This window comes from Fusarium phalaenopsidis (assembly GCF_050370095.1).
Source record: "Fusarium phalaenopsidis strain FUZ10S chromosome Unknown contig_32276, whole genome shotgun sequence".
NCBI lineage: Eukaryota > Fungi > Ascomycota > Sordariomycetes > Hypocreales > Nectriaceae > Fusarium > Fusarium phalaenopsidis.
Genome location: NW_028145418.1, coordinates 922,362 through 934,646, shown reverse-complemented (window position 1 = coordinate 934,646; position 12,285 = coordinate 922,362). Strand labels below are relative to the sequence as shown.

The 12,285-nt window shown below is 51.1% G+C and overlaps 3 protein-coding genes across 3 annotated transcripts; 2 read left to right on the top strand and 1 right to left on the bottom strand.

The window, feature by feature from the left end:
* Window positions 1-4,676: 4,676 nt before the first annotated feature.
* On the bottom strand, window positions 4,677-5,810 carry LRP88_00592 (3-isopropylmalate dehydrogenase; the record flags this gene model as incomplete). Its single annotated transcript, XM_083237300.1, has 1 exon — window positions 4,677-5,810. One exon carries the CDS (start codon window positions 5,808-5,810, stop codon window positions 4,677-4,679), a length of 1,134 nt encoding a protein of 377 aa, XP_083107191.1.
* Window positions 5,811-6,212: 402 nt separating this feature from the next.
* LRP88_00591 (uncharacterized protein) lies at window positions 6,213-7,072 on the top strand (the record flags this gene model as incomplete). The annotated part of the gene is made up of 3 exons (XM_083237299.1): window positions 6,213-6,781; window positions 6,830-6,989; window positions 7,049-7,072. The coding sequence occupies 3 exons, from the start codon at window positions 6,213-6,215 to the stop codon at window positions 7,070-7,072; spliced, it is 753 nt and encodes a 250-aa protein (XP_083107190.1).
* A 704-nt stretch (window positions 7,073-7,776) lies between these two features.
* On the top strand, window positions 7,777-11,879 carry LRP88_00590 (uncharacterized protein; the record flags this gene model as incomplete). Its single annotated transcript, XM_083237298.1, has 6 exons — window positions 7,777-9,156; window positions 9,206-9,342; window positions 10,126-10,159; window positions 10,208-10,482; window positions 10,551-11,100; window positions 11,544-11,879. 6 exons carry the CDS (start codon window positions 7,777-7,779, stop codon window positions 11,877-11,879), a joined length of 2,712 nt encoding a protein of 903 aa, XP_083107189.1.
* Window positions 11,880-12,285: the final 406 nt, after the last annotated feature.

Here is a 12,285-nt window from a genome sequence, read left to right as displayed (position 1 = left end):
CACACTGATTCAAAGAGGCTTCGATATGCGCTGTCAGATATCCTCGATGCTTCTGGACGTCACAACCGTGGATCATGACCAGGAACTGTTGAATCAACTTCTTTGTGGCATATTCCACATCAGCTCGCGTATTGCCATTGCGAAGGCTCGCTTCCTCTTCGGCATAACACTCTGGACTCTGTGATTCTGTTCGAGTATCACTCTTCGACATAGTGGAGGCTGACTGGTTCGTCGTCGTCATATGGATCTAGCTCGATGTTGTTTATGCCTGGGTCACCATTGTGATCAGGGCTAGTAAATACGTCGCCAGCAAAGATGTCATTTTAACCCAAGCCGCCAGGGTCAGTGGGTGCACTATTCTCAAGCTCCGACTATCTGATCTCCATCGCTGGCTCAACTGCTTGAGATGACGGTTGGGCTTGATGGTCTAGATGCTAGAGTCTTGTTTCTCCCTTTGACGGTGTCGGATAGTTTCACGAGCGTTTTGCTCCTGAGATCCGACGACGGAGCACGACAGGATCTTGTTCCGATTAGGAGAGGGGCACACTCGGTTTTCTTGCGCTAATCTATAAAAGGAAGGCGTCACGATGGTGAACTGTAACACGAAGATTCTGATGGAGATAAAAGCTATTACCCCGTGTTATCTAAGCAACGAGATACCTAGACAACTTATGGAAGATCTTGAACTCTCATTGTGCTCTCGAAAACCTAATCCTTAGTTAGCCCCTGGATGAGCCCATCGGTGGCAAATCGGATGCTAGTCAAGTCATACCCATACTATTGTCGTGGTTGGATACCATATAAACCAGCAAGGGATGAGCGATGTTGAGCTGTTCGATTCTGAATTGCTCCACTGTCGCTAACCAGCGTCTCTAGCTTGCATCCTGGTAAAATGATGACTTCATCGCCACGATATGGAGCAACATAGGCCATCTTGACAAGACCGTAGGCTTGGCTGATGGGCAACAATTCGAGGAGGGTCTGAGAATCAATGCCCTGTTAACGGTAGAAGCTCTCCGGAATGGTGAGTTGGATGATGTTCAGTTTGTCTAGGAAACCCCCCCCCCCCCCCCCCGACGCTTCGAATTGCCTACTATACACCCTATCAAGCTAGGAGAGTTTACAGAGTAGTATTCTAAGTCCAAGTATTTAACCTCGATCTTCTAACTCAGTTAACCCATCAAGGACCAGGCTTCAACTATAATAAAGAACACATTTTCAACACATCATAGCATCATATCCCAATGCTAACACAGTGGCCTTTTTTTAACCTTCTACCGCCTGCGGTAGAAGATTCATACCTAGCTGCATGTATTTAGCCTCTATAGCAACGGAATTGCTAAACCTTCAATGTGCCTGTCTGCCCTCCCTTGGTGCATTCATCAACTTCTCCTCCCTGGTTCAAGATGCTCTGCTCATTCGGGGGAATAAACTGCACGCATCTTCCAAATTGATCGCATTCGCCCTCGTCACGTCCAACGGTACATGGGTTTCCTGCGTTCCCAAAAACCGCACTTCCAGCTCCAGTAATAAAGTCGCTAAATCCGGAATCATGACGACGAATCAAGGCTTCCAAGAGGGTTAGCATGAAGACACAAACGAAGAATAGGGCCGGAGGAGGGTCAATCTTACCTGCGTTAGCATGGCCCATCGTGAAGAAGGTAATAGTGAGGAAAAAGGTGGGGAGCTGCATTTTTATGAGTGTAGTTGTGTATATAGGCTGCGTGAAGTTGGCGAGGAAGCGACAAGGTAATTGAGTGATGAGCAGCTGTAATGTGTCTAGATCCTGTGATAAGTGTTTAATCAATGATTTCGAGGGCGCAGTTAGGTATCTTTATACTTAGGCCGTAGATATAACACAGAAGCGTTATATTCCCCTCTTCCCCAGTTATTTACGATACTCTTGAAGTAAAAGTGGAATCGCAGGCCTGACGTCTTGAGTTTCGTTACAAGTTGTAACAACCTGATTTGATTTAGGCTAGTATAGTCATCACAGTTACACAGAGCGTTTCAGGTAAGCTGTTTGGGCTTATTCCCTTTTTGACATAACGGGAACGAGGTGCGGCAGCTGGTAGCACTAGCGTTTGGGTTGTTCCAGGTTTAGAGTTGAGACGGCATTGAAACAGCCCATGTCAATCTTGGGAGGTACGACGTCGAGTTACTCCCAACGTCGCGCTTGATGGGACTCGACGCAGGGGTGCCTCTTCGCCGACCAAGCGGTCCAGATTTCGTAGCTGCCATTGGGCTCCCTCATGTATGGTCACCATAGTTCATGCGCGGAATCCAAAAGTGCCCGCCTGGATAGCTTCTCAGGGAGAAATAGATCCGAGTCCAGAGGACAGTGCCATCATGGCCAAGAGACCCGGTCCCACCTTTCAAGGAGAAGGCTATGCAGGCAAGTACCCCTCGATCGCGTACGGGGACCACAGTGCCCACGAAAAAGGTGGTCCCCGAGCAGCTACGGAATGACTTAGAAGATCAAGTGAGTAACTCGCAGCCGATCTGTATACATGAAGGGGATGGGTGAGGAGACAGAACGTTACCGATGAAAGGAGGGCACAATGAGTGAGACCCAGATGAACCATAACTCCGGCGAGAGTGTCACAGCCGCCGTCTCTCCACAGCGCCGAGGATAGCTTTGACCTCCGTGGCAACTATTCCGTGTATGACCCTGGTGGTGCCACCATTGACGTTGATGCAAGGTTGAGGCCATGTTCCACGCCAACTCGGACAAGATTTTCGTTGCCGACAAGGTCATACCAAAGTATAGTCCGGCAACATTCGCAAGAAGTGCATGTTGGCTGTATCCGCGTTCGGCCTCGGGTTTCTAAATTCAACAAATCATAACTAACGTTGGTCAAGCCCCCGCTGCACCCAGAGGCTGCACAAGTAGAAAGCGGCAGTGGAATCGCCGTAGACGGCGAGGCGGCTAGAAAGACTCCAACGACTGATAATCTAGTACTTTCGAGACTGGTTTGAGCCTGCTGTTCATACCTGCAGCTATACCTCATCGTAGAAGTCATCAAGCTCACGTTGTCTAGGAGGCTGACCTTGAAAGTACTGGATGGAAAAGCGCTTGACTGAATTCCCAAGAGGTCTAGGCCAGTCATATTTGGGTGATCCCAGCGATGCGCCACTTCCGAGGGACAGTTCCCCAGAACATCCTCATTTGTGAGTTTGGGAGGGGTATGTCTGCCGAAAATGCCCATTCTGTACCACCAACTTCTCATCTTTAACCCGCCATATTCACTCATCCTAATCAACTTGATGCTTCACCCTCAGATGTATGATAACGGCAGAGCCTTTGATAGAGAGTGCATATCGGCAATCTGATCGACAGAAAATCAGCATCTACGCATCCGGGTCGATGTACAAAACAAGTCGATTGAGAATGTCAAGTCCGGGCACAGCTGGATCCATTATTAACTGTTGAGGGCTTGAGGACTTCGCGGCAGGAGGGTTTCATAAAATGAGTAAGTAAGGTTTCCAGTGCTGGGCTGGAGCGCAGGGGGATAGCCGATACTGAGAAATTCAGCTTGGCCAGGAATAAAAAGCGAGCAAGCACTCTTAGTCTCATGAAGCGTCGTGTGGTGATGAAGAAATAGGGGAACGGCAAGGGTGCCGCGAACTGGCTAAGCATCTTGGAATGATACGCTAGGCTCTATGTGGGTTAGCAGCTTTACGCTTCTGAAAATGCAGCAGTAGGCCAGGCTCGATACGCGACGCTGCGGACAAATTAAAGGTCACAACTTGGGAGGCATGAAAGCACGTCGCAGAGGAGTCATCTCCAAGTCTTCTGAAGAAGAGAGGGCGCCCGAGGCTTATCTCAGCCTATGAAGGACCGAAATGAGGGCCCAGGTTAAAGCCTAGGGTAAGCCGACCCGATTTTAGTTGCTTGGAATTTTATCTATAGCGTTTACCCAGAAGCCTGAGTATGTCTAGAGAGATATGTCTGTGGTAACCATGCTAATTAAATCCTTCATCTTTCGAATCTTGAAATTAGGTTACATTTCCCCATCCATAAAATTTGTGAACAGCGTTAGGTCGCTTGGAAAATCCACCAATGGCTTGAACAAGGAGTGGAACGAGTTGTACAGTGGTGCGGTTATGTCTATTTAGCTCTCGGTTGTGTTGAAATATAAGTCACGCCTTTAGCTCTTAGACCTCGAGCTGTCAGTATATGTTGAAAATGACAGGAGATAGATGGGAAGAGTTTCAGGGTTCCTTTTGGATTTCATCGGGATGGGGCGAGCCAGAGGTCCTCGATCAAGAGAAGAGGATGGAGAACTCCACTGATTGTGGCGCAAAACGTGATTACATGAATGCTGATACATTGGATAGTTCAATCCGTAACACCTATTTGCCTAGGTTATGCACTATCTTTTGGCCTCTTCCGGGGCTGTGGAAGCCTTACTGTTGTGTGCTATCAGCAAGCGAGTCACCATGCCATACCCCCGTTGCTGAGTGAGTATAAAATATGTTGTACCGTCGCTCAATCTCATGTCTTCATTGATGTTGGGATGCTGCAATAGTCACCTCCCTCTCCCGGTGTATAATCCTTATGTTAAAGACTCTACTAAGCGATGGGAAACTGCCCACTGTGATTGTGCTCTAAACTTCTAACGAGCGCTAAACGCTTTACTAGTACGCTGTAGCTCTTTTAAATCATGCGACTCTCACTCTAATAACCCCTTCAGCACTTGACAAACTGCATCCCCAACCTCGCTACACTTTGCATCACCCCCCAGATCTCCAGTTCTGATCTCTAATCCGCCATTCTCCTTCGCGTCGAGCACTTTGATGATAGCCTGCTCCACAGCAGTGGCCTCTTTCTCCAGTAGGAACGAGTACCGTAGCATCATAGCCAGGCTCAGAATCTCGGCGACAGGGTTCGCGAGATCCCTGCCCGAGATGTCCGGCGCGCTACCGTGGACTGGCTCGTATAGGCCCTTACATGAGCCCTCTCCAGGAACACCGGCGAGACTGGCGCTGGGCAGGACGCCTAATGTGCCTGTGAGACCACCTGAGATGTCAGAGAGGACGTCGCCGAAGGTGTTGTCCGTGTGAATGACGCTGTGGTTGAAGCGCTTGGGGTCCTTGACCATCAACATGGCCAGACTATCAGCGAGCTGATGCTTCAGCTCCACATCGGATAGCTGCTTTTCAAAGATATCTGTTGTCGCACGACGCCAAAGTCGCCCGCTCGCAAGGACGTTGGCCTTGTCGGCGCTCCAGACAACCGGCTTGCCCCCGGCGCCGGTGCTAGCATGCAGAATTCTGGCGACTGCAGCGCTCACTCGCGCCAACCTCTCAACCTCTGGCCGCGAGTACACCCACAGGTCAGACGCAACGTCTGCCTCCTCCTTCTTCACGCCAAAGTACGCGCCGCCGCAGTTTTCCCTCACCACGATGAACTTGGTGCCTGCAATAAGCTCAGGCTTAATTGGTGAGGCGCCGACAAGACTCGGGACGAGAATCTCGCATGGCCTTAGGTTGGCGAAGGCATCGAGCTTCTGGCGCAGCTTCAGAAGTCCCGACTCAGGTGTAGGGTCAGCGCCCGCCCACTCTGGGCCGCCGATGCTGCCGAAGAGCACAGCATCGCTGGCAACGGCCTTGTCGAGGACAGCGTCAGTGATGGGTGTGCCGTGCTTGTCAATACTGCAGCCGCCGACAATGTCCGTGTCGCGCTCGAAGCGCAAGTCTGGACGGCTGGCCTCAATCACGTCGAGGACTTTGATGGCCTCGGCCATGATTTCAGGGCCGACATGGTCGCCGGGGAGGACGAGGATGCGAAGAGTTTTAGGAGTCATTGTAACAAGTGAGATGTTTGACTAGGGAACAAGGCAATCTGGAGATCATCACCCGTACAAATACAACGGTGCCGCTTTGTTGCGGGCTTGAGCTTGGGTGCTTTTCCGATGTCGGACTTGCGGTACCGACCGTGGATCGACAGACACGACGCAGTGAGACTGCACGGATGGTGGGACCGCCAAGGATGTTGGATTACACCGGAAAGGATTTATGTTCCTGTGATGCATTTTGATGATGTGTTGCATGGAGTGTGCCGCTCGGGTGTGCGGGGTTCAGTTGGTGTCGGCGGGGATCAGAGACAAAACAGTTGTTGAACGGCTATATCAACATGTGAAGCCGTCTTTCACGTCCCCTCTTTGAACCACTAACATCTTCTAATCCTTCTTTGGGATTCACTCAACATGTCAGGTCGTCTCCAGGGCAAAACAGCCATCGTCACTGGCGGTGCATCAGGCTTCGGCAAAGGCATCGCCGCCAAATTTGTCTCTGAGGGCGCCAACGTCATCATAACCGACCTCTCCTCCGAAGCAGGCGAAGCCGTCGCCTCTGAGCTGAAGTGCCACTTCCTCCGCGCAGACGTGACTAAGCCCGACGACTGGCGTACCGTTTTGTCTCTTGCGCTTGAGAGGTTCAAGCAGCTTGATATCGTCATCAACAATGCTGGCGCAACATATTCCAACAAGCCGACTGAGGATGCTACCGAGGCCGACTTTGATCTGGTTATGAATGTTAACGTCAAGAGTGTGTACCACTCAACAAACATTCTGGTACCTTACTTTTTGAAGGAGAAGAGGCCTGGGTGCTTTATTCAGGTTGCTTCAACGGCGGGAAGTCGGCCCAGGCCCAAGTTGACCTGGTACAATGCCTCCAAGGCCGCTGTCATCAACGCCACCAAGACGATGGCCGTGGAATATGGGCCTCACCAGATTCGCTTCAACTCTGTGTCTCCAGTGGTTGGGAGCACCGGAATGTGGGTTTCTATCAGTGAATGTTGCAGAAATCATGCTGATCTAGGCAGGACCCATCTCTTCATTGGCAAGCCCGATACTGAGGAGAACAGAAAGGGTTTTGTGTCTACGATTCCCCTGGGGCGACCATCCACGCCTGCTGATATCGCCAACGCTTGCTGTTATTTGGCCAGTGAAGAAGCAAACTTCATCACTGGTGTTGATCTCGAGGTACGTGTAACTGCTGTGCTGGCTTCGATCTTGAGGAGTCTAACGCATATACGGTATAGGTTGACGGAGGACGTTGTGTGTGATTATGAAATAGCGATGGCAATATAAAAATGACAAGAAAAACATGATTGGAATCCCATACAAGACTTGTTTGCTCAACCTGTAAAGTGGTAAACACCTCATCTAAAACGTGGCGCCTTTCCCAGACGAGGTGATTAGAAATACATCAACGGCCTTGCAAATGATCGCCGATGAGCCAGCCTGTGTGATCATCTGATGTGTATAATAAGGTAGCTACTCAATCGGCCTACCGTCGGACCCCTCGAGCCAGTATTGAAAGTGACACACACATTGCCTCTGGGTCTCCCCCGCGTTGCCCGAAAAGCATGATCTGAGCGCCAGATTGCGGTAGCTCAACAGATTTCCTTCTACTCGAAGCAACGAATTAAAAGATACCCTGAAACATAAAAGAATCTGGACCAACATATGCTCGGTATGCTGCTTTCAGATGCTCTTCCGTATTCGGTGTGCAGGGGTTCCGCTCCCGGATGAAAGCTGATCCCTGCACTGCAGCTCCGAGAAGGCGGGGTACTTACGGGGGCCCGGATCACCCCGCCGGAGCCGGAGACGGCATCGGTTGTTACGGATAGCTTCGGCTCCAACTTTCTCATCCTGTGAGCTTCAGAAATTGCGCCAACTCGAGCTAATCCATCCACTGTATATCAGATTTGAAAAGCCTTAATCGGGGCATTGGGGCTGTATCTGCTTTTTCCAACACCAAGGCACAATGGCGACCACACAGCAACAAGGGTCAAGCCCATACTCTCTTCCTTTCACGCTTCAAGACACCGACCTCCTTCACCTCAGTTCCTATGTCGACGGCCAATTCGTTTCAGCCCAGGACAACAAGGTTTTCGATGTCCTTGACCCAGGTACCGGGAAGCCCTGGGCAACATGTCCCGACTGCACATCCGCCGACGTCGAGCCTGCCATCGCCTCCTGTTACGAGGCGTTCCAGCACTACTCCAAGACGACGCCGCGCCAGCGGGCGAAGTTGCTGATGAAATGGCACGAGATTATGCTCGCTGCGAAAGAGGATCTCGCTCGCATTCTTGTCCACGAAACCGGCAAGCCACTGGCTGAGGCTCGTGGCGAGATTGACTATGCCTTGACATTTGTCTGGTGGTTCTCTGGTGAGGCCGACCGGGGGGAGCATGGGACGACGATGACCTGCGCCATTCCCGGTCGCCGGGCTTTGACAATCAAGCAGCCCGTCGGTGTCGTAGCCGCCCTTGTCCCATGGAACTTTCCCATCGCGCTCGCTCTGCGGAAAGCGGCCGCCGCATTGGCAGCAGGCTGCACAATGGTCGTCAAGACCTCTCCCGAAACACCCCTCACAGCCGTCGCAGTCGCGCATCTCGCTTCACGAGCAGGCTTTCCACCAGGTGTACTCAACGTGCTCACGACGAGCCTCGAGAACACACCTGCTGTGGCCGAGGCGCTGTGTCTAGACTCGAGGGTCAAGAAGGTCAGCTTCACGGGCAGCACACGTGTGGGCAAGTTGATCGCAGGCCTGTGCGCGAAGAACCTTAAGAAGACAACGTTTGAGCTCGGCGGAAATTGCCCGTTCATCGTGTTTGATGACGCCAACGTTGAGCAGGCAATGGAGCAACTTATGGCGCTCAAGTGGCGGCATGCAGGCCAGGCTTGCGTAACGTCTAACCGACTCTACGTGCAGAGCGGTATCTACGATGGCTTTGTTGAGAAGCTCATTAGCCAGACAAAGGCGTTGAAGCTTGGGCATGGCATGCATGAGGGTACTACTATGGGTGCCCTTACAACGCCAAGAGGATTAGACAAGGCAGAAGAGCTATATAAGGATGCTGTCTACAAGGGCGCTACGGTAGTCCTGGGCAATGGCAAGAGGAAGAATGGGGACGGGTACTTCATGGCACCCACGATTCTCACTGGCATGACTGACAAAATGGCCATGACAAACGAGGAGATTTTTGCGCCTGTTCTGGGTGTCTATCGCTTCGACACGGAGGATGAGGTTGTAAAGCGAGCGAACGACACACCTCTTGGGTTGGCGAGTTACGTGTTCACGAAGAACATTGACAGATTGCTGAGAATGTTTGAGGACCTGGAAGCTGGCATGATTGGACTGGTAAGTCTTCTCCAGATTCTTGACCTGAAATGACACTGACATTGGGTAGAATGTTGGTAACAGCTCCTCGGCTGAAGCGCCGTTTGGAGGAATCAAGGATAGTGGGCATGGGAAGGAGAGTGGAAAGGACGTTGCTATCGATGAGTTCCTCATCAGCAAGACTGGGACATTGTCTATTGAAGGAAGGTATTGAGCTACATAGGGTAAAAATGGGACATATGAACAAGGACCAACTAAACTTTGAAGTTTTCAGCTTAATCAAGAAACCTGGGAGAGTTTATTATTCAAGAGGCACGATGATTAAGTATTAGTACTACGGCAGCTGTTGTAACTCAAGAGGTTGAATGTAAATGGCAGAGTAGCAAATAGTCCAAATAGTAAGCTCAGGGCCTGTACAAGGGTAGGCGCTGATATACTGGCCCTGCTGCACCCAGAAGGTAGTCAGTGTCCATGTCGCCCTGGTACTGCCTGGATCTTGTCGTATTGGGGTGCCGCTTTCGACCCTGTCAGGCACGATCTTTCGCAAGTTGCTAATGGGTCTTGCCACTGTTTTCGACAGCAAACTGGTCCCGTAGAAGATGCAATTCGTGGGGCTGCTCCATCTACTTCCCTGCCTGACTCCGAAATTACAGACTCCGGAGGTCATGTCTGGTGCGCCACCGGAGTGGCACGCTCCGGAAGCCAAACAGCCATCTCGGACCTACCCCGCCCCCGGCCTCCATTCTGGGGTAAGCATGATCAAGGGAGCCCGAAACAAGGGTCTCGAGTCTGGGGTTGCGGAGCCCCTAATACAGAGTTGGTATAGAGCATATCCCCTGTCAACCACATTGAAACATGGTCACAGGAACAAGCACAAGTCCTTAAAACAACAGCCAATTCTTCCTCTTCTTGCGAATACCTCAAATCATTGTGATTTCGTATTGCCTTAATTCTTTTTGCCATGGCTAAGCACACAACCGCTTACAACAGGCTGGTCACAGTTGCTGTTGCATTTGGCTCACTTGTATGTCAGTTCAATTTCTACTGGAGTGGGATGCTAACTCGCCTATAGACATATGGCTACTGCTCTTCAGTCATCGGAAGTACGATTGGACAGCCAGGATGGTACAGCTTCTTTGACCTACCCAAGCAGGGCGAGGCGGGCTATAGCACCAAGACTACCCAAGCCATCTCGACCGCAAACGGAATCTACAGCGCAGGCGGCGCAATTGGCACACTCTTCATCATGTGGGCTGCGACTGCTCTTGGACGAAAGAGGTCTATTCAAATCGGAGGGGCCTTTGCCTTGTTGGGAGGAGCCCTGCAGGGTGGTGCAGCCAACTTGGGGTGAGGCTTACCCATCTGCTGGCATCGTCTCTATAGTATGGAGCAGAAGACTAACCCAGTATCTTCAGGATGTTTCAAGCAGGACGCATCTTGGCAGGCATCGGTATCGGCATCCTCGTCACGGTCTGCCCTATGTACATGAGCGAGCTCGCACCACACGATAAACGAGGGTGGCTTGTAGGCCACCACGCCATCTTTCTCGTCTTCGGCTACATGCTCTCAGGTTGGCTTGGGTACGCCTGCTACTTCGCCACATCACGCATGCCAGACTTCGCTTGGCGATTTCCCCTGTGTATGCAGTGCCTCTCCCCCCTCGTTCTGTTGGTGGCCTCTGTCTGGATACCTGAGTCTCCGCGCTGGCTATTGCAGAGGGGTCGAGTCGAAGAGGCGTGGGCGGTTGTACGTAACTTGCGAAAGTCTCCAGAGGATCCCGACGACCTGGTGGCTCGAGAAGAGATCTATCAGATTAAGGAGCAGATTGCCCTGGACGCCGCAAAGCTCGATGCGCTGGGTTGCGGGCCTTGGATGGCTGTGGTCAAGAAGAAGAGCTACCGCAAACGCATGGCGATAGGCTTCCTCACTCAATGGGGTGCTGAATTTGCTGGCCCTCTCATTATTGTAAGTTATTGAACTACGGGCTGAACTATTCCTAACTCTTCCAGAATAACTATTCCGTCATTCTTTACACGAACCTTGGTCAAACTGGGTCCATGCCTCTCCTACTCTCCGCCCTCTGGCTCACCACGGCCGGCATCATCTATAACCCGCTGGGCGCCTGGCTTCACGATAAGGTCAACTCACGTCGGTGGATGTTCATGACAGGTCTCTTTGGCTGTCTGATTACCACAAGCGGCCTTGCTGCCTGTATCGCTGAGTTTGCCGGAACCTCGAATAAGGCGGGTAATGCGGCTGGGGTCTTCTTCGTCTTTCTATACCTAGCATTCCAGGGGCAAGTTATACTCTTCCAAACCAGCGATTTCTGACGTCTGACTGGTGTTTTTTTTAGAACCCTTTGCGATACAACCATGTACATCTACGTGGCAGAAATCTTTCCAACAGAGATTCGCCCAATCGGTATGGGATTCTCCCTCTTTGGCCAATTCACTAGCACCATCATTCTGCTTCAGACAGCCCCAATCGGGTTTGTCCATGTTGGTTGGAAATACTACCTGGTAATTATTGTTTGGTGTATTGTCTTTATCCCTATCGTTTACTTCTTTTTCCCCGAGACCGCCAAGTTGTCCCTGGAGGAGATTTCAGCCCGATTCGGCGATGACGTCGCTGTCCACGTCAACGACGTTCCGGATGAGCAACGCAAGGACCTTGATAAGTTCCTCGGTCAGTTGGACGTTGCCCATATGGAGAGTTCTGGAAAAGAGAGCAAAGTCGAGGCCTAAGCCAAGGCTGCAGCTTGATCGGGCCCAAGAGGGTAATGGGGTGATCTGGATAAGGAATGAGAAATCGACGGTGTCAAGTAGTTAAAAATGTGTCAAGTCAAATTTCGTCTAATACATATTAGTCATTCAGTCCCAGTCGCTACGTTATTAAAACCTAGAGCGTAGATTACGGTTTTCACGGTATTGGGTTTTGATGCCGTCTTGTATTGATTACTGTATCTTTTGCTTCTGTGTCTGATGGTCTCTTATGGGCTGATCATCAAAGACAATAAAAAACCTAGATCGGTCGACGGAAGGGATTGCCTGAGTCTCGCAGGGTTGGTGAGAGACACTATTGTCCGATGCCACCCTCGCCGAACACAAGATGCGACCCAGTCTCTCCCATGGTGTAGAATAGTGTTATCTT